The 23,042-nt window shown below is 40.1% G+C and overlaps 1 protein-coding gene across 5 annotated transcripts in view; it reads right to left on the reverse strand.

The window, feature by feature from the left end:
• The window catches only part of RASAL2 (RAS protein activator like 2), a 359,788-nt gene that overhangs the window by 164,114 nt on the left and 172,632 nt on the right, over positions 1 to 23,042 (reverse strand). For all 5 annotated transcript variants that reach the window (XM_064594269.1, XM_064594270.1, XM_045877377.3 and 2 more), the window contains 2 exons: positions 22,180 to 22,307; positions 4,334 to 4,460 (listed from right to left, as the gene is read on the reverse strand). In XM_064594269.1, coding sequence (XP_064450339.1) covers positions 4,334 to 4,460; positions 22,180 to 22,307 — 255 coding nt within the window. The remainder of the gene's footprint in view (positions 1 to 4,333; positions 4,461 to 22,179; positions 22,308 to 23,042) is intronic.

The raw sequence follows: 23,042 nt of genomic DNA on the forward strand, positions 1-23,042 counted from the left end.
ATTCTTGCTCATTTCAAGCTCCAACTTTGTCTTGCCCATCTGAGCATGAGAGCATGAACCTTCCTGTCATGTCAGAAAAATGCTGTAAACAGAATGGACAGTTGCCAGCTCACCTGTGTGCTATCCACCAGCCAGGCATAGACAACATGCGGTAGTAGTTTCTTCCATCAATGGACACTTCGTGAAAATGCTACGCACTGCTCAGCTTTCCCCTTTCCCCTATTTCACAGTGTTCTTGGAAGGTATCTGATGGCTTTTCTTTTTTTATGATTTAATTTATTCATTCATTCATTCATTCGTTTATTTTAGGAAGAGAGAGCAAGAGCGTGAGCAGGGGGAGGGGCAGAGGGAGAGACAGAATCTCAAGCAGACTCCCTGCTGAGTGTGGAGCCTGACGTGGGGCTTGATCCCACAACCCTGAGATCATGACCTGAGCCGAAGGCAGATGCTTAACTGGCTAAGCCACCACCAGGTCTTTTTTTTTTTTTTTTTTTCTTTAAGCTGAATTCATGTAGGTTACATTGAAAATTAACCTTTACTAGTTCCAGTTCATACAGTTAATTTAGATACCTCCCAATATTGTTAGTATGCAAAGACCCCTAATATCTAAAGAAGTAATTTCCTTTTGAAAATTCAGCAAATCATGCTTTGCATGGTCTGAATTTGAAAAATCTCTGATGAACAAATTAAAATCTGTATATTGTCACCAAGAGTAAGTAGTTTTTTCTAGGTTTTCTAAATCTGGAGATGAGTACTCTAGAGATGATGTTCATATGCCTTAAGAAAACATCTCATTTTCAGTGGAGAAAAATTTGGTGTATCAAAATTTGTGTCAAATGCCAGTGCATATGTAAATTTTAGTATCTTGGGTAATATGTAAACTGCTGAATGCAAGAGTCTGAGAAGTGCTGAGTGAGAAGTACATTCTGTGTTTAACCACTCCCCACTCTGCTGCCTCATACCCCATACACACTTCTTTTCCCTAAGTTTTTGACATTTATTAGGTTCTCATCAGTGTAAATTTGCCCATGGTAAATAGTGTATGAAGCACAAATATATGCCTTCCCATCTTACATTCCAAAGTTCTTTAACCAGTTTGAAATCTCTGATGTACAGTTACACTGGCAGCCACTGTAAACGTTCTTCACAGATCCTTTACAGTCCCAGAGCTCCTTTCTGTCATCAATTCTCTGAAGTAGAGTAAAAGGGGCCTGTTTTTCATGAGTGGGCATTTCTCCATAGATGACTGTGTACTATGATTTGACATCTGCAAAACCAGATCAGTGTTTGGAGTTCCTCTACTGGAGAAGAGCAAAGAGAATCCAGAGCTTGCAAAGTGCAAGAACCATGCAAGACCAGAAGGTTTGACCTATACACACTTGACACACATGTCTTATCTGGAAACAAAATTCTGGATTTTTGTTCTCTTTTTTTTTGCCACTGCTTCTTCATCTTCCTAACCTCTACAGGTTGTTCCAGGCCTTTGTCTTCTACCTGTACATGTTTCCCTGGTGATTTCATTTAACCTCATAGCTCTGAATACCATCTATTTGCTAAAGGCCTACATTATTATCTCCAGTCTGTATCTCTCTCTTGATTTCCACTTGGGTGTCTACTAAGACCAGCAAACTCAGTACGTCCAAAATTGAGCTCCTGATCAATCCCACTTTCAAATGTGCTTCTCCCAGTCTTTCCCATTTTAAAAAATCACAACTTTATTCCCCTAGCTGTTCTAACCAAAATTCTCCACTCTTCTGTTTCTTAACATCCCACAGCCAATCCAACAAGCATATTCTGTTGGCTCTACCTTCAAACCCAGAATCTGGCCACTTCTCAGCCCTTCCACTACTACCACTGTGGCCCAAGTTCTAACATCTCTTGTTTATTGCAATAGCATCCAAACTGGTCTCTGAACTCTCATTCTTGCATCCCTACTCTTTATCTAGAGAAGCCAGTGGCTCCCCATCTCACAGAGTAGAAGTCACGACCCTTATCATGACCTATGACACCATCACGATCTGCTTGCCAAAGAGCTCAGTGATGTCATGTTCTACTACTCGCTTCCTTGTTCATTCCATGCCAGCCTCACTGGCACGTATGCTGTTCCTGTAACACCCCAAGCATATTCCACATTATACTAGCTGTTCCTCTGGGTGGAACACTTTACCCTCAAGTATCCATATGCCTTACAGTCATTATTTTATCAGATCCATACTCAAACGTCACTTAACAAGAGGCATTCCTTGGTCACATTAGCTAACATTATACATCCTTGACACTTCCTATCCCCATTCCCTACTTTATTTTCTTTGTACTTATCACCATCTAGCACAGCATATATTCACTTACTACTCTTGCTTATTGTTTGTCACTCCTCAATAGAATGTAAGCTCCACAAAGGGACAGATTTGTGTCTATTCTTTTCACTGTTGTATCTTGAGTGCCTAGAACAGCATCTGGCACATAGTTGTCACTCAGTAACTATTTGCTGCATAAATGAAAGGGTTTTTAAAAAACAAAAAATAAAAGCCACACGATATAATATACCACAATTACAACAGGTACTGTAATTAGTCATCAATAATCTATCTTCCTAACTACATAAGAATTTCCAAAGGCAAAAATCATATCTTACATCCCTTTTCATTCTTAGGGATTGGGATAGAATGTTACATATATAACAACTACTCAATTAAATACTTGACAGCAGAAAATTTTGCCTAAAGACAAATCCCTAGGAGGCAAAAATAGAACAGAATAATTATCTAATTCAACATTAGACTGGCATGTAAGGAAGGATGGCTCTAAAAGTAGTCTTTTCCCCTCTGGTACTTATGAGCCCTAGCTTCCAGTGCTAATTTAGGACAGCCACTCCAAAAATGATCATGGACACCATGAGTCTGGATGGCTAACACACTTGTAGTCAAGGACAGAGGTAGAAGGTTGGCTCTGGACTAGACAACTTGGCCACTCATCTTAGTTTATCTTTGGGACCAGTGCCTGGAATGGTGGAGATTTTTAAGAATCACTATATAGTTCTCTCTTCTATAAAACCGTAATAACTCTTCAGACTATGATTACACTTCCTCAAAAGCAGCGACTTTTGTGGACCAAAGCTCGAACAGTCGATGGTCCCTGGAGAAGTGGCAGAGAGTCATCAACATAACATTACAAATAATGACAGCAGAAGAGGTGAAAGAAGGTGACTCTGAGCCAGTCCGAGCCACATAGAACCTGTATGAAATATAAATAGGCTATAAAATGGTTACACCCAGACAGGTTTGCAACATAATTTAGGTTCACATCTAAACTGGTTTGAACACATACTAAAGAAGTACAGTGTAAATAAGATGAGAGGAAATCTTATTTCTCCAAAAATGACTCTTTGGAGAAAAGTGTTTGCTCACCTGACTAATCTCTAGAAAACAACTAGATTACAACAACAAAACCCAACAAAAAACCAAGAACAAAATCAAAAAAACCCAACCCAAACAACCAAACCCTGATTTTCAAAAATACAACCCAAATCGCAGAATGATCCATATTAAACAACATAGAGACTATAAATGATTCCATATTATCTACCTATGAAATGTCCATGACTTAATGTCTAGGTTCACTAAGCAAATAATAATACAACAATGCAAAACACCAAAACACTCCCTACTTTTCAAATTCTTTTATTTTATTTAATCTTAATTATGTTTCTTTAAAATTACCTGACCTGTCTAATAATCCAATGATATATCCACTGGTAAGCACACAAATCATCATACAGAACGCACTTGGTAGGAAACAGGGAAGAGGTTGTTTTGACATTGACATTAATTCCTTTGGTGTGTAACAGCTGAAGTGGTTTGTTTTTCTTTCCCCATTTCTCCTTTCCGTCACCCACTCCGACCATGCATATAACTTACTAAATTACCTGAGCCGACATCACATATGGCAGCATCAGTAGCTGTGTGAACAGGACACAAACTACGCAATACCAAGTTTCTACACAACACTGGCCCCCAACCAATCTCAGTGCTTCAACAAGACCACTTAATGCTCTTTCAAAATTTAAAGGCAAGGAATAAACTCAGAAACAACACTTGACCCAGGACTGGCAAAGGTACTAGCGCTCAGATAAATGTTATCTCTGTAAAGTAACTTTGTTGCCACTTGGTTGTAAAGAACAGAACTTTCTAATGACTATTAACTGTACATTAACATACTATATTTCAACGTCCTTAGCAGGAAAAGCAGGATGTTTTGTGTTATTCTAACACTCAATAACAAGCCCATAAATTACCAGATAAAAGCTAGGAATTTTTTCCTTTTATTAGCTTACCCAGTTTGGTGGCGCCCTCTGGTGGGTACTCAGGAAACTGGCCTTCGGAAGGGACACTGACCGTTCTCCTCAGGCATCGCCCTTTGCTGGAATCTGTCTGTTGCTCCTGTCCTCCCTCCACAGGTATCTAATGGACCCAAAAGAAAAAGGAGATGAAACTTAATAGTGAACTTGCCATAACTACCTTCTGATTGAATAATATTTTTAGTTAATAAAGACAGGAGTTTGTATTCATTAGAGCAAAGTAAACAAAACTTAGAAATCAAGTATTTACAATGGTAAGATATTACCAACCCCTTGTCAGGAAGTTTTTCTTTAAAAAGAAACCTGAAAGATCAGGAAAGGTGAGTATGTAAATTAGCTTACCTAAGTACAAACAAGTCATACCCAGGTGTGTACCTGCTTAGGGAGCTCTGAAAACAAAACAAAACACCCACACAAATAAAAGATTCTTTTGCATCAGAAACTAGTTCACAAACTCCAACTCTGGCCAATGCTCAAGAAGGAAAATTGAAATCAAAGCCAACCACAGAGACTTAGCTCCCAAACTCCATTTAAAAAAGGTTTTGTCAGATAAAAGGAGTAAAATCAGCCAAATTTTCTTCAGTTTTACAATTAAGCACTTGGAGATAGAGGATAAAACACATTTCAGCGGAAACTTTTGATACATAAAATGGCATATTTTCTTCTAAAAGTGAGATTAGTTTTTAAAATCCTAAAAAATTTTTTGCGGGCATAATTTCAGGAACATTTAAAGTGTTGTTTGTATATATGGAATAAAAACTATGAATGGTGCAAAAGATCTCTAATACCAATAACTGTCTTAAAACTTACTCACAGGTTATCACTGTAAAGTAATGGGATGACCCTAAGTTCCTTTCTCTCTCTCTCTCTCTTTTTTTTGGTAATATGCTAAAAGATCAAATCATTTTAGTTTAGTGGTAAAAGGCATAAACTTTTCACAAAGTTTTTTTTTTTTTTTTTTAAGATTTTATTTATTTACTTGACAGAGAGAGAGACAGCAAGAGAAAGAACACAAGCAGGGGGAGTGGGAGAGGGAGAAGCAGGCTCTCCACCGAGCAGGGAGAGCCCGACATGGGGCTCGATCCCAGGACCCTGGGATCATGACCTGAGCCGAAGGCAGACACTTAATGACTGAGCTACCCAGGCGCCCCTCACAAAAATATTTTACCAGTAACCTTTATCAGAATTAACAATAGCACTGGTAACATCTTAAATAGTCTGGCAAAATAGGTCAGTAATTAAATATAGTTTCCAAATTCTTCTGGCTCCAATACTGAAATTTCAACAAATTTCAATAATAATGATTAGCACTGAGATCTTACTTTGCGCAAGGCTAAGGAATTTACATGTGTGACATTATGAGCAAGCTATTTTTATTACCATTCCCTTTTTACAGATGAGGAATAATTTATATCTCCAAATGATGACAGTGGACACATAGGATAGACATCAACTAATCCAGCAAAATTGGGATGGATAAAGGCTTAACTGTATATGCCTCCTGCCTTGCCTCAGTAACCCAACTGCTATGACTGGGGTCACGGGGATGATAGCAAGGGAAACTCTCCGTGTTACAGAGAACCTGAAGGGCCAACTCCTAATGTCTTCATAAAAACTGAAAGTTTGCATACTCTTTATAGGACCAAAAATTCCTGTAACTATGGTTACTGCTTGCTTGCACATTGAGAAACCACAAGGCAGAATGAAGAAAGGTAAAATTCTAAAAAATAAGAGGAGACCAAATAATAGCATCAATAAAGACATGAACTCTTCCAAAAGTACTAAGACTTTACGAAGAGTAAGCTGAATCATCCATCCCTTTCAAGATAGAAATTATATTATCTCTACTTAAATAATTAAGAGAATAGTACCAAGAGGTCAGATAACTCCTTCCTAGTAAGAAAAGCAAAAATGTATTCTCTACCCACCTTCAAAGTAGGATAGATGGGGGTAAGCTTTGGAAAAAAATAGTTTGAATCTTTGAACAAACAGATGAACTTAAATAAACACAACCATTTTTGCTATAGCTCTAAAAATGCCAATAATCTGAAATAATGAAGGCCTAAGCCACGCAGAAAAAAGACAGTGGTTGTTTTTTATGTTTTAGGAAGGAATGACCCATTATGATCTTTTCTGTGGAAATTTATACTGACCATATCCAGAAAAAAGAAATAGGTTCTATTATCATATACTTTGTCTCTAACATATCTAAGGCAGAGAAAAATAAAATATATCAAACTATTTTGTCAAAGTTTTAATGTAGATTCTTTGTTTCCCATTCTTAAAATATGATCAAAGGTTTTGTTCAAAGGATCACTCTTAAAGGTTAGGGCATTTAACTGCTGACTCAGAATACTGAGGGAGAACAGTGTTGACTTTTATTCTAAACCTGCATTTCTTAAGAATATTTTACTTTTACAACACTATCAATTGATTCTTACCTAAAATATTTTTTTAAAACCTATTGATCTACTCTCTGAAAATCAGAGGGATCATATTCCAAATATCTTAAATGAACTAAGCTGGAGTTCACAAATCTTAGAACACAGCCAGAGAATCAGTTTTAGAAAGTCAATTTTAGAAAAGCAATCTTGTTCTTTCTGATTGCCCTAATTTAGTTTACTAGTTCACATTTGCTTGTTTATACTGAATAAGTCCTTAAATATTACATATCTTCCCAGTTTTAAAACATGAGAGGAATTTTTCTTTTTTTTAATTTAACCTCTTTGCCTTTATACTGTGGTTCTGAATGCTCTTTTTCCTCAGGGGAGTGGGGAGGATGGGTCAAGTGCTTTAATTCATTCAACTTTAAGGATTTATTTATTTGAGAGAGAGAGAGAAGGAGTGTGGATGGGGTGGGACGGAGGGAGAGAGAGAGAAAATCTGAAGCAGACTCCACGCTGAGAAGGAGTCCAACACAGGAATGGATCCCAAGACCGCGAGATCATGACCTGAGCCGAAACCAAGAGTCGGACGCTTAACCAACTGAGCCCCCCAGGCACCCCTTAATTCATTCTATTTTAGATAAGGAAAGAACATAGTAAGGTGTAAATGACTTCTCGGGTATCTAAGACATGCTAATAACAAAGTCAAACTGAATCTCTGACTCCTAGTCCTCTTTGTTAGTTCCAAACTATCAATGACAATGAGGAGCAATATGGCACAAATAAATCAGGTTACTTAGAAAACATTATATATATAACATATACCTCTATATTGTCTGCAAAAATCCCCTTTCATTTTGTTTAGAATTACATAGAAATTAATTTTGATTTCAATCTGAGTACATACAGATTACACAGATAGTCAAGTACAAGAAACCAAGATCACACTAATAGCAAAAGAAAGCAGCGCTGGGGCACCTGGCTGGCTCAGTTGGTAGGTAGAGCATGCAACTTGGGGTTGTGAGTTCAAGCCCCATGCTGGGTGTGGAGCCTACTTAAAAGAAAAGAAAAGAAAGCAGTTCCTAAAGAATGCTTAAAAAATGTTCGGGTCTACTATATCCTTAGAAGGACTTTTTAATCCTTTTAAAGAAAAAAAAAAACTTCCTCAGCTTTCTTATCTCCTTAAGTAGTGGATCTCAAAGCAAGCGGCTGTCCAGGCCCCAGCATCAGCATCAACTGGGGAACTTGTTAGAAATACACATCCTGGGCGCCTGGGTGGCTCAGTTGGTTAAGCGACTGCCTTCAGCTCAGGTCATGATCCTGGAGTCCTGGGATAGAGTCCCGTATCGGGCTCCTTGCTCGGCAGGGAGTCTGCTTCTCCCTCTGACTCTCCCCCCTCTCATGTGCTCTCTCTCATGTTCTCTCTCTCAAATAAATAAATAAAATCTTTAAAAAAAAAAAAAAAAAAGAAAAGAAAAAGAAAAAGAAATACACATCCTCGGGGCGCCTGGGTGGCTCAGTCGTTGAGCATCTGCCTTCAGCTCAGGTCATGATCCGGGGGTCCTGGGATCGAGCGAGCCCCGCATCAGGCTCCCTGCTAAGCGGGGAATCTGCTTCTCCCTCTCCCACTCCCCCAGCTTGTGTTCCCTCTCTCGCTGTGTCTCTCTGTGTCAAATAAATAAATAAAATCTCAAAAAAAAAAAAAAAAGAAAGAAAGAAAGAAATACACATCCTCAGGCCCTACCCCCAACCTACCGAATCAGAAACTCTGGGGGTGCAGCCCAGAAACCCAAGTTTTAACATGCCTACAACGATTCATATGCTTACTAGGGCTGAGAATCGCTGCCCTAAGGTGGTGTTTCTTTCCTTCCTATCCTGGCTAAGCTTCTCAAAGTGTCATCCCTAATAGAGGTTCTCAACCTTGGCTGCAAATTATAATCACCTAAGGGAGCTTTAAAAAACACTGACACCTAGACCACTCCTAGACATTCTGAGTTCAGGGGCTGGAGTGTAGCCTGGGTACTGAAATGTTTAAAACTTCCCAGGTCACTCTAATGTGCAAGCAAAGCTGAGAACCACTGATCTAGTCTCAGTACCTCCAGCTGTAATTATTTGTTTATTAATCCTTGACCACCAGTACTATGTGGTGTGGAGGTATAAATGTGGCGACATAAATAAAATCACTTAGCTTTACTAAATCTCAACTTCCGCATTTCTCAGGCAGGATCTTTTTGGTCTCTCAGCTGGATGCCTGGGGTAAGGCTTTAAAGAAGTTTCTCACTGGCAGAGCAGGTCTCTGTCATTGTTCAGTACAACACTGGTATCTCTATTTTGTTCTCAACACTTCAGTCGCTCTCTGGAAAACCTAGGTAGTCTTGCCCTGAGCATGTGTAGTCCGGCCCTTGGCCAAAGACTTGCCAGTATCCTTTCCAGCAGATTCTAGCACGTTCCCCTGTAGAATTCTGCTCTCCGCCTCCTCAGTTCAGTGGGACTACCGCACTATGCTTGGACTTCAGGTAGAAGAGCACAGTTGGGAAATGGTACACAGCAGACAGCCAAGGCAATGGAGATGATCACTGTCTTTGGCTCTGTATTGTCCAATGCCTGAAAACATTATGTATAAATATATATAATCTCTAGTTTTATGGGGTTTTTTTTCAATGGGAGGGCTAGTCTTGTACCAGTTAGTCCATCACGGCTGGTGCCAAAACCTCTTATTATCTCTTATCCAAACCACTAATATGATTTCTTCATTAGTGATGTTCTGCCCCTTAGACCTATCCTCTACACTGTCATCAGAATATTTCCAAAATGCAAATTTGATCGTATCACTGTGAGGCTTAAAGCCCTTCAACTGTTCTCCTTCACCTCTAGCAGTGGTTTTCCAAGGCGTGACAGTATGTTTGTGTGTGGAAGTATGTGACGACAGGGAGGTATCTCTCTGCTCCACCAGAGCATAATTCTGTGTTTATCTGCTATATAGGGCTTCTACATAAGCTTCTCCACAAAGCAAAGGTTCTGCTAAAAGAGTGCTTTAAAACTATTATCTTATAGAGTAAGTGCAAACTCCCTAATACAGTATACCAGGTTTTCCACAATCTGGCCACTGAGTGTCCAGCTTCATTCAGATTTTACATTCTAGGAATACCAAATTGCTTGCATTTCCCTAATATATTCCCTATTTTGTAGTTCAGTGCTTTGCTTAGTTGGTTCTCTCAGCCTGAAATATCTTCCCTCACTTTTTTATCTATACCTGCCAAGCAAACTCCTATTCATCTTAACGCTTAGGACAGGCATCACCTCTTCCAGAAATCTTCCCCTTCCACTAATCCCCTAAGGGAAGGTTAAGGTACACCTCCTTGAAGTTCCTCCAATAATAGATCTTTCTCTGTCACTTATTACACTGAATTATAATTACTCATTTGTACAACTAATTCCTTGTCAATAGCTTCCAAGTCAATAGCTTGTACCTTAAAAGTCAATCCCCAAACCTTAAAATAGCTCCAATCCACAAATGAATGAATGAAAATTTGATAGCTAGAGATGGGGGCCATGTTAGGCAAAGGAAAAGACATAACATCAGCCAAGAAGTTGTAAACATATGACATTTGCTTTGTTTTGGAAAAGGGGGTAGGCCAATTTAGCAAGAGCCTCTAGAAGTGTGGTAGACTATAGAACACCAAAATATATTATGATTGCATTGGGAGGGTTTTAATACCAGGTCATACATAATTCAGGAAGCACTGGGAAACTATTCCAGTTTTTAGATCAGAGGAATGGTTGTCTCTTCCTTGGTCTGTCTCCTTCCTATCTCTCCCTTTTCCAAGACATTCTACAGATTAATATTCATAACACATAGCTTTGATCAAATCGCTTTTTTTTTTTTTAAGATTTTATTCATTTATTTGAGAGAGAGAATGAGATAGAGAGAGCATGAGAGTGGGGAGGGTCAGAGGGAGAAGCAGACTCCCTGCCGAGCAGGGAGCCCGACGCGGGACTCGATCCTGTGACTCCAGGATCATGACCTGAGCCGAAGGCAGTAGCTTAACCAACTGAGCCACCCAGGCGCCCCAAATCGCTTCCTTTTTACAGCTTCCCTTGGTAATGTCCCATTGCCAATAGCATCTTAATGACACAGACTACAGTCCTTCAGAATAAATGAATTTATTTCTTTTATTCTACCAAGTTTACTTGTGCTATTTATCAAATGCCATTTAAAATCTGTCTTATTTCCACAACAAAGTTTGGTATGGGGGATAGAGAGGGGAAGGAACTGTCTTTTATTCTTTGTAACTCCTAACTAGTGAATGCACAATACAGGGGCACATTATGTATCTGCTGAATAATCTGAAAGTGGTTCTGAAGGAAATATGCCATGGGTAGTTTACCCCAGGATAAATAATAGTTGATTTTTGGCTGTTTGCACAAAGCCTAAATGCTGTTTTCATCAATATATCTGAGTGTAAGTATTGCTTTCCAAAAGCAATAAAAATATTCTAAGATATTTTTAAATTGCATTATTACTACCTTGCTGCCTATACGCTACCATCCAGCTTTCAAAATTCCAACTACAGAAAGTAGAATCTGAATGGAGAAAAATGGAGCCAGGTTTATCCTTCCTAATGGTTTATTATTGCCAAAAAAAAGAAACTCACAAATTCAGCTTTCTTTTGTATTTTTATGCTGGCTGTACCCTAAAGGGGTTCATGATTGTCCTCTCTGCCATTTCCCTCCACTCCTTAATCTCTCGTTTACTTGGTCTTATCTCTTGCAAGCAAAATGGAATTCAAATGGCCTCCTACACCCTCTTTGAACTGGGCTGGTGCCAAGCCAGCTGGGGCCTTTGCTGGCATCCGGGCAGGGAAGTGTATTTCATAACACATAAGCAATGTCTATTTGGCACAATCTGCATGAAGCAATTTACTGAACCAATGAGTCATTTCTCAAGGTGATACTCCTGGCAGACTTTTCTTTCAGCATTCTGCCCAGACCTACCCTTCTGTTATATTCTCAAATTGGTAAGTGGTGTATTTAACACTCTTCCCATGTATATCCCCCAAGCAGACTTGTTCCCATTTCTGACAGGAAACATGCAGAGTTAAGAGAGAGCGCTAAAAGATCCCACACACTGAATACATGAGTGATACTAGATTAATATAATCCTCCCACATTCCAGCAGTGCCTGGCTAAGGCTTCAGTTTAAATCCTTATAGAATCTCTTAATTATCTTCTGAACACAGCAATAAACACCCTGGTGATTAGTTGATTAAGGTTTAAAACAGCCTTTTTAGGTAATTTTAGCAGGAAATCCCTTAAACTCCTTGTTTCAATGAATTCTAAATTTTCAATGCATAATTCCAAAGGTAAGTGTTATACTCTTCATGATAATGTGGGTGAAAGGTAGAAGCGTGACAGCATACTCTGATCCTTCCACCAAAAAAGTGGCTTTCTAATCCTTTCCTGTAATGAAATTAACAATATATTAAGTTTATCATTTAAGTAGCAGGCACAGCAATGGCTTTACATTTTATCAGAGATTTAATCCAGTTTTTCCAACTTAATGGCAGAACACACCTGTCTCAGGGCATTAAACTGTCTCTGTATCTGCTTTGTACCCTCATCATCCCTTCATCATCCCTTACCAGGTCTACTGCAATAATCTTACTCATGTACTCATGTAGTTCCTTCCAATCCCTTCACTCAATTTTCCACATGATCAACAGAGTTACTTTTCTAAGAAGCAAATCTGATGATGTTATTGCCCTGTTAAATACCTTTCCATGGTCTAAATCATTTCCAGGATAACATCCAAATTCTTTAGCATGGCCTTCAAGGCACTTTATTATTTTGTTCTTGCCAGCTATCAGCTATTTTTTTTTCCTCTTGCAAACTTTATTCCAAAAATTCTGAACATTTTGCAGTTTGCCAAAGAGATATGTTTCTTGACTTTGTATCCTTACACATACTTGGACTATCCTTCCCTACTTTTCCTCCCTCTGAGCTTCTATTTGTCCCTAAAGACATGGTTCAATCAAAAATTTCTCTGTAAAATCTTTCTTGGCGTTCTTCATTTCACATCACAACCCAACCAGGCAATATGTCGGTTAATCCTTCCCTTATGGTTATAATTTTTGAAATAATTTATTGAGGTGAAATTCACTTAACCTAAAATTAACCATTTTAAATTGAATAATTCAGAGACATTTAGTACATTCACAATGTTGTACAGCTATCACCTGTTGAGTTCCAAATGATCATAGCTTTTAATTTACCTCAATGTGTCCCCAAATAGACTACATCTTTGCAACCACAATACTGCACACAAAATAGATGCTCAATAAATAAATAAAAATGAATCAAACATTCAACAATGGAAAAGCACCTTATGGATTATTTTTCTCCTTTTTTATTACCTAGTTTTAGAAAAAATATGGAATTAAGCCTCATGTTCTAGGAAGATTTATAACATAAAAGGAAAAGATAGAAAAGTCTCAAATTTATATTAAGGAAATGGATATTCAGAATCAAAGTTTATAATTTGCCTTTTAAAAAATCTATTGGACAAATATTTATTGAGAATTTACTTAGGTGTCAGGAACTTTTCTAAGCACTGAGGAATATAGCACTGAACAAAACAGACAAAATCCCTGCCCTAAAGCTTACATCCTCGTAGGGGAAGGGATACAATAAACATAATAAATTAAGTATAAGGCATTTCAGAAGGTGGTAAATGCTATAGGGGAAAAAAATATCAGAGCCAAGTAATTAGATCAAAGTTTTAGATGGGAGATATGAGGAGGGATTGTAATTTTAAATAGGCTGGTCAGGGTGGGCCTTATTGAGAAGGTGAGCAGGTGTAAGTAAAGAGCTGAAGGAGGTGAGAATGTGAGTCATACAAATATTTGAGGGAAAAGGCAAGGCTAAGGCCTTGAGGCAGGAACATGCTGATGTGTTCAAGAATCCTAACAATACCAGAATGGCTGGGACAGAGTGAGTTGGGAAAGTTTCTGGCCTTGGAAATTTACAAGAATGGAGTTACCATTAATGGAAATAGAGATGGCCTCTGGCAGGTTTGGGAGGGAAAATTAGGGGTCTAGTGTGAGGCATGTTGGAGATGACTATTTCTCCAAGTAGGGGTGTGATAGGAGATGGATATATGGGTCTAGAGAAGAGAGAGGTTTAGGCCTGAGATGTAAAACTAGGAATCACAGCACTAGAGGGTACTGAAAGTCTTAAGACTGGATGAGATCTAAAGAAGTGAGGCCCAAGGACTGAACTCTGCAGCACTCCCCTGTTAAGATTTAAAGAGAAGAGAAATCTGCAAAGATGACTCAGGAGGAAGGATGACTCCAGAGAGGCAGGAGGAAAACTAAGAGTGCATGAGGTCATAGAAGCCAAGAGAAGAAAAGTGGTTCTAGAAGGAAGGAGTAATCAACTGTATTAAATGTCACTGACAGATGAAGTAGGATGAGAATGGAGAACTGACCCCTGGATTTAGCGAGGTGGAGGTCACCAGTGAGCTTAACAAGAGTATAAATGGTGTAAGAATCTGATGGAGCAAGTTTAAGAGAGAATGAGAGAAGAGGAATTAGGGACAATGGGTTTAAAAGTTTTAAAGAATTTTTACTGTTAAGGGAAGCAGAGAAAGAGGAGTGAGATTAATCCAGGCTTATTTCTTCATTTAAGATGGGAAAAATAATAGCATGCTGATGGGGAATGATCCAGTAGAGAGCAAAAAATTAAAGACATAAAAGAAGCAGGGGAGAATTGCTAGTGATCCATCCTTGAATAGGTGAGAAGTAATGGAATGCACACACGTGGAGGGGCTGACCACTGGATTGTAGACAGGTCAACCATAGTTAAAAGAGACAAATCAGGATATAGGGAAATGCTTGCTGGTGAATGGGCAGACATGGTATATGGTAATGAAGTATGCAGAAGTTCTCTTCTGGGTGCTTGAATTTTCTCAGCGAAATACGCAGCAAAGTAACCAGCTACAAGAGGGTAATAGAGAAAGGATTAGAATAGAAGAGATGTGAAAAAAAAAGTCATTTTATAATTTTTTTTAAAAGATTTTATTTATTGGGGGCGCCTGGGTGGCTCAGTCGTTAAGCGTCTGCCTTCGGCTCAGGTCATGATCCCAGGGTCCTAGGATCGAGCCCCACATCGGGCTCCCTGCTCAGCGGGAAGCCTGCTTCTCCCTCTCCTGCTCCCCCTGCTTGTGTTCCCTCTCTAGCTGTCTCTCTCTGTCAAATAAATAAATAAAATCTTAAAAAAAAAAAAAAGATTTTATTTATTTGAGAGAGAGTGAGAGAGAGAGCGCATGCACAGAGGGAAAGAGAGAGACAGACTCCCCGCTGAGCAGAGAGCCTAATCCCAGGACCCCAAGATCATGACTTGAGCGGAAGGCAGACACTTAACTGACTGAGCCATCCAGAGGCCTTGAGAAAAAGTCATTTTAGAAATCATTTTGGATTGTGCTACTCAAAGTGTGGCCCAAGGTTTTGTGTAAACTGTTACTGGTCTGCAATAAATAATTTAACAGTGCAGAAATTGAGAAGTGTGCCTCATGTGATCAATGGGTTTCACTGTACAGCTCACTTTCCATGAACATGTACAATTTTCATGATTTTATTTCTTCTTTTCCTGTGTTATGGTTATTCTGTGTATATTTGTTGAATTATAATTTCATTTTGGTTAAATCTAATTAAAAATTGGGACTTGTGGGTGCCTGGGTGGCTCAGTTGGTTAAGCGACTGCCTTCGGCTCAGGTCATGATCCTGGAGTCCTGGGATCGAGTCCCACATCAGGCTCTCTGCTCAGCAGGGAATCTGCTTCTTCCCCTGACCCTCCCCACTCTCATGCTCTCTCTATCTCATTCTCTCTCTCAAATAAATAAATAAAATCTTTAAAAAAAAAATTGGGACTTGTGTATTTACATCTTTTTAAAATTTCAATTTTCTTAACTATTCATTTTATTGTATTTTGTTCACAGACAGGTGGAGAAAACACTGGTCCTTCACCGCACATAGATTGAGAAGTATTAGTTCAGGAGAGCTGGACAATAATTAAGCTAGGAAAATGTTTTTTGATTGCCACGCAGCATTAGGGGCTCACATGAGGTTTGCAGCCATTAGTTTAAAGACCGTCAGCATGATGGATCTTCTGCAGACACATTATGCTGCATGGAAGCAGGGCAAGACAGAAGAGGGGCAGGATTTGACTGAGCTATCGCGTTGCCAAGTAAGCATGATAATGCATGAGAAGGGCAAGGAAATAGTATGCAAGGGATTGATCAGAATGGCTGACCATGGAATTCAGGCTGGGTGAAGAGGGAAGAGAGGATATCAGAGGTCTAAGGGTCAGAAAAGGTTATAGCATCAATGGACCATGGGTCTCAAAAGGACTGAAGGATTGTTGGAATAAGGGATGAGCTAGAAAGCAGAAGGTGATGAGGAGAGTGTAAAATGCATGAAATTGAGAATATGAAGAAGTTGTAGCGATGAGGTGGGGTAGAGGAAAAGATTCTTGGAGGAGAGAGGTCAAGGACCTCAGACCCAATGTGTTGGAAGAAGCGTCTCTGCAGATTTTGGAATCATCACAAAATAAGGCCAAAGTAGTGTTGAAGCTAATGATAATGAGCCAGGAGCTCAAATCAACAAAAAATGAAAAGGAATGACTGAAAAGGAAGATGACTATAAGAGGAGATGCAGGATTTGGACTTTTTAGGGAAAATGAGGGAGGGCAGGAAGCAGTCAGAAAGAGGAAGAACAACTACTACAGGCAGCGTGGTATGAGGGCTGTGGGAGAAAAACAGCCATCACTTGACAGGACCTCACAGAAGATGGTGTTCTCAGGGAAAACACAGGTTCTCTTGAAACCAAGAAGTTAAGAGATGCCTACAAAGAACAGCTGGAAGAAACAGCTGGGTTTGCTGATGATGGACTGTGACTTGCAGAGGGTATAGTGATAGGGTTTTAAGAGGTGGTAAAAGATGAGCAGAAGGCAGGGACAGAAAAGAGGATTTACAGAGCCATATACAGACCGTGGGAGATGAGGGGTTCCCCATTTGTCCAGGGCTACTCAGGATGACTGGCATAAAAACAAAGTATGCAAGATATTGTTTCAGAAAGTTACTCCTCATTGACAGTTATTTTATGAGACAAGGTGGGGCCCAGGCCTGGAATACTCAATCAGTAATCTTTAATCAGTGGATTTCATCTTGGTTCTAGATAAGGCATGTTTCTTGACTTATGCTCTCTATCCTATTTAATTTCTTACAGGACTAAATTGAATAAAAGGTAGATAAGGGCAGAAAGATAGCAAATGATCTATTCATAACACTCCTTATTAATAGCTCTGATAAATGACTGCTGACAAAGCAGGTTGGTTAAAATGAACATTTTCAATTATCTGTTTATTCAAACTGGATAACTAGAAATCTTCTATACTAATATTCACTCCACCAATTTTTATTATGTTTTAACTTAATATAAACACAGCAACATGTACTAGACTCTCCCAGAAAAGGCTGACCTTTATTACATTATTTTAATAAAATAAAACTTAATAATATTAAAATACTGGAAAAGGGTCATGGGTAGGGAGATGGTAACAAAAGCAAGGCAGATTTTTCAATAGATGGAAAAAAAGAATAAGCATCATAAAGAGCACCTGAGCTAGGCCCTCGGAAGTAAGAATTAAAATAAAAGAGGGGCGCCTGGGGGGCTCAGTTGTTAAGTGTCTGCCTTCAGCTTGGGTCATGATCCCAGGGTCTTGGGATGAAGGCCCGCATCGGGCTCCCTGCTCAGCAGGAAGCTGGCTTCTCCCTCTCCCACTCACCCTGCTTGTGTTCCCTCTCTCCCTGTCAAATAAATAAAATCTTAAAAAAAAAAAAAAAGAACTAAAATAAAGAAACTAAAATTCTTTTCTTGTTATTACCTTGGCTTTACTATATTAAAGACTGCTGAGTAAGAGAAGGGATAGAAAAGAAAAGGGACAGAGACGAGGAGAAGAGAAAAGGGAGATAGGGAGCCACAGCCGAGAGCTGAGAAACGTATTTGCTGTTCACTGCTGCCCCTGAACTCACTTCCCAGGAAGGATGACTTACTAAACTGGTATTTTATCTACAGCTTTTTAGGTATTTACCTCTATTTTTGGCAAGTAATCTTTGTCCTTTGTTGAGCCAGATCTTTTCTTCTCCTCCCCTCTCATTAATCCCTCTTCTTTGTCAAGAACATATTGTTTATGCTGTGGAGGTAGGGGGTAAAGCGGGGTTATGGACCTACCAAATCAGAATGATCTCAACTCTCTGACAGATCAGCAATAAGCAGATGAGTTATTTGGATGTGGAAGGACTTGTACACTGTCACAGTTTGAGTAAAGTAGTAAATAGTATATGATAAGCTCAAGGGTTTTTCTTCATTTAGAAGGACAAAGAGTTCACCTAGAGCTCGATGCCGGGCTAACTACATTCTGCCAACCTCTCCAGATGTACCTGCAGCCCTTCTCTCCCTTTGGTGCAAGAGCAATCTTGTTTTCCTCTGGCTTCAAGTTACATCTGGCTAGTAGGTAACAACTGGCAAGAAATCAGAAGGCAAGAAAAGAGCTGGAGGGTTTCTTCTCCTTTGCTTCCTCCCTGCTGCCCATCTTTGTTTGGGCAGAAGCCGTGCTCTTCTGGGTAATGCTACACTAACTGCCAAGCAGCCCTCTCGTGCAACCCATCCTCTGGTTTCCAGAAGCACCGCTCCCTTCTTGGCCCTGAAAGTCTAGGGTGATAACAAGATTTCTGCTGTTACTAGTTCATGGTGCTTCACACTCTTTGGTGGGTCCCTTATGCTGTCCATGTCTCTGTCAATAGTCCCTTCATTAAACCTCTCTCAGTGAATCCCTGAGAGTGCCATCTGTTACAGTAGCTACACGGACATCACGTCCCATAGCCCTTCCAAGCAATTTTTGGAGCCAGGTCTACCAAATCCAATCTGTTCTCATTCCAAAATACTCAACTCAATATCTATTTCACTGTTCCTCAGTGAAAATCCAACCCTATCTTGTTGAACTCGCTCCTTCATGAGAACTGGATATCATCATGACACGAGCAACCCGTTAGACTTACAGGCATACCTCAGAGACATTTCAGGTTCAGTTCCAGACCACCACAACAAAGTGAGTCTAATGGGTTTTTTGGATTTCCAGTGCACATAAAAGTTGTGTTTACGTTCTACTGTAGTCTATTAAATGTGCAATAACAGTATGTCTAAAAAACAATGTACATACCTCAATTTTAAAAAACTTCATTACCAAATAATGCTAGCCATCCTCTGAGCTTTCAGGGAGTCATAATCTTTTTGCTGGTGGAGGGTCTTGCCTCGATGTTGATGGCTGCTGACTGATCAGGGTGGGGGTTGCTGAAGGATGGGGTGGCTGTGGCAATTTCTTAAAGTAAGACAACAATGAAGTTTGCCACATCAACGGACTCTTCCTTTCTCAATTTCTCTGTCGCATTCAATGCTGTTTGATAGCATTTTACCCACAGTAGAACTTTTTTTTTTAAAGATTTTATTTATTTGAGAGAGAGAGAATGAGAGAGAGAGAGAGAGAGAGCACATGAGGGGGGAGGGATCAGAGGGAGAAGCAGACTCCCCGCCGAGCAGGAAGCCTGATGTGGGACTCGATCCTGGGACTCCATCCCGGGACTCCAGGATCATGACCTGAGCCGAAGGCAGACGCTTATCTGACTGAGCCACCCAGGTGCCCCACAGTAGAACTTTTTAAACTTGGGGTCAGTCCCTTCAAACCCTGCTGTTGCTTTATCAACTACGTTTATATAATATTCTAAATCCTATGTAGTCATTTCAACAGTCTTCACAGCATCTTCATCAGGAGTAGATCCCATCTCAAGAAACCACTTTCTTTGCTTATCCCCAAGAAGGACTCCTCATCCATTCAAGTTTTACCATGGGATTGCAGCACTTCAGTCCCATCTTCAGGCTCCGCTTCCGAGTCTAGTTCTCTTGTTATTTCGATGACATCCACAGTTGCTTTCTCCTCTGAAGCCTTGAATCCCTGAGTCATCCATGAGAGTTCGAATCAGCTTTGTCCCCCAACTCCTGTTAATGTGGATATTTTGACCTGTTCCCATCCATGAATCACAGGCATTCTTAAAGGCATCTAGAACGGTGAATCCTTTCCAGAAGGTTTTCAATTTACTTTGCACAGATCCATCTTTGGCAGCTATAGCCTTATGAAATGTAGTTTTTGAGTTTGTTTTTTTTTTTTTTTGAGAGAGAGAGAGCACGAGCACACACACAGGTGGGGGAAGGGGCAGAGGAAGAAGGAAAAAGAATCTTTTTTTTTAAAGATTTTATTTATTTATTTGAGAGAGAATGAGATAGAGAGAGCATGAGAGGGGGGAGGGTCAGAGGGAGAAGCAGACTCCCTGCCGAGCAGGGAGCCCGATGCAGCACTCGATCCTGGGACTCCAGGATCATGACCCGAGCCGAAGGCAGTCGCTTAACCAACTGAGCCACCCAGGCGCCCAAAGGAGAAAGAATCTTAAGCAGGCTCTGTGCTAGGCATTGAGGCTGGATCTCATGACCCTAAGACTATAACCTGAGCCGATATCAAGAGTCAGTCGCTGAACTGACTGAGCCACCCATGAAATGTATTTCTTAAAGAATAAGACTTGAAGGTCAAAATTACTCTGTCTTCCATGAGCTGCAGAATGGACACTGCGTTAATTAAAACAACATGAATCTTGATATACCTCCCCATTAGGATTCTTGGGGGACCAGGTGCATTGTCAGTGAGCAGTCATACTTTGAAAGGAATCTTCTTTCCTGAGCAGGACATCTCAACAGTGGGATTAAAATATTTCAGGAAACCGTGTAGTAAACAGATGTGCTGTGATCCGGGCTTTGTTGTTTCATTTCTAGAGCACAGGCAGAGTAGAATTAGCATGATTCTTATGGGCCCTAGGGTTTTCGTAATGGGAAATGAGCACTGGCTACAACTTCAAGTCACCAGCTGCATGAGCCCCTGACAAGAGAGTCAGCCTGTCCTTGGAAACTTTGAAGCCAGGACTGACTTGTCCTCTCTAGCTCTGAAAGTGCTAGGTGGCGTCTTCATCCAACGGAAGGCTGTTCGTCTACCCTGAAAATCTGTTGTGTCGGGTAGCCACCTTCAGGAATGATCTTAGCTAGATCTGCTGGAGAACTTGCTGCAGCTTCTGCATCAGCACCTGCTGCTTCACCTTGAGCTTTCATGTACTGGAGGTGGCTTCTTTCCTTCCTTAAGCCTCATGAACCAACCTGTGCTGGCTTCCAGTTTTCTTCTGCAGCTTCCTCACCTCTCTCAGCCTTCACAGAATTGAAGAGAGTTAGGGCCTTGCTCTGGAATAGGCTCTGGCTGAAGGAAATGTTGTGGCTGGTTTGATCCTCTATCCAGACCACTGAAACTTGCTCTTTCTCAGCAATAAGGCTGTTCCACTTTCTTATCACTCCTGTGTTCACTGGAGTAGCACTTTTAATTTCCTTCAAGAACTTTTCTTTAAGAGGCCTAGCTTTCAGCCTCACTTGGCATTCAACATGCCTCCCTCACTAAGCTTACTCATTTCTAGCTTTTGATTTAGAGTGAGAGATGTGAGAGTCCTCCTTTCACTTGGAACACTTAGAGGCCATTGTAAGGTTATTAACTGGCCTATTTCGATATTGTTGTGTCTCAGGGAATCTCAGACAGGCTAGAGAAGAGGGAGAGAGATGGGGGCAGCTGTCGGTGGAGCAGTCAAAACATACACATTTATCAATTAAGTTCACCGTTTTAGATGGGTACGGTTCATGGTGCCTCAAAATGATTACAACAGTAACATCAATCAAAGATCACTGATCATAGATCACCATAACAAATACAATAATAATGGAGAAGCTTGAAGTGATAATTACCAAAATGTGACACAGAGACACGAAATGAGCATATGCTACTGGAGATATGGCGCCAACAGACTTGCTCAGCACAGGCTTGCCACAAACCCTCAAATTGTTAAAATGTGGTATCTGCCAAGTGCAATAAAGTGAGGTTCAATAGAAGGAGGTATGCCTGTACTTATAATTTATCATTCATACAGCCTCCATTTCTATAAATGTCTCATAACAAAATGCAAATAAAAACTAGCTTTCAGGAATCTGGTCAGAAAGAGAAGTAGCGGGGTGCCTGAGTGGCTCAGTTGTTAAGCATCTGCCTTCGGCTCAGGTCATGGTCCCAGGGTCCTGGGATCGAGCCCCACATTGGGCTCCCTGCTCCACGGGAAGCCTGCTTCTCCCTCTCCCACTCCCCCTGCTTGTGTTCCCTCTCTCGCTGTCTCTCTCTCTCTCTGTCAAATAAATAAATAAAATCTCTTAAAAAAGAAAGAGAAGTAGCTTTCCTCAGAAATATCCATCTCACCTCCTTCTCCTTGTTGAGCAACACCAACTGGCTGTCTGTGAGGATGCAATACTTCCGCTCCCATGTTGTGGTCTCTGTGTAGGGTGACTGGCCACAAGACAGACGGTGGGTAGGTGGCCCCTTGACATCTGAGTGACAAATATGAAAAACAAAAGGGAGAAATCAGTATCATGCTTACTTAGTAGACTAGTATTTCAAATGTAAAATTCTTCAAAATTGAATTAAATAGTTTTAAACATGAACCTAAATGCTAAGTTGAAAACTTAACCTCCTTTGAAGAAAATAAACTATTATAAACAGAGGGGAAAATTGGTGCTTTAGTCTGAAGAAAAGGCTGAAACCCAGAAAGAATTGTTGGCACAAACCTGACACAGTAATCACCACTGTACATGTACTAAAACAATGGGAGGTTGCTTCACAGCTAAACTAACATCATTCAAAATAAAGAGGTGGGGATGACTCAGAGACAAGAACAAAAGAGAGAGCCTCTCGTCTTCAGGAGGACGACGTTGTACGTACACTTTGAGAGTACTGCTGACCTCCCAGACAAAGAATGAAGCTATTATCAGCCAGTGTCTTCAAAATGGCTTTATTTCTAGTCACGCGCAAAAATTAAAAATATTTAAACTATAGCATCATATTACCACTAGAGGCCAGTAAGATCTTAAAAACACAGAAAGCAACTTCCTCAAGGCAAGATCTAAATATATTACCATCAGGTCTCTTAGAGGTGGAGGTACACATCAGAGCTAAATGTCTGACTCTTCTCAAATGTCTCATTTCCCTATTAAATACCAAGTGGTTACTCTTACTTTGTTACTTTAAATTTTATTGATATGAACTGTTTACTCATTTAGGCTGCT

Source organism: Mirounga angustirostris, unplaced genomic scaffold (assembly GCF_029215605.1).
Source record: "Mirounga angustirostris isolate CCGP_5_RB_7025 unplaced genomic scaffold, mMirAng1.0.hap1 SCAF_6, whole genome shotgun sequence".
NCBI classification, from domain to species: Eukaryota; Metazoa; Chordata; class Mammalia; order Carnivora; family Phocidae; genus Mirounga; species Mirounga angustirostris.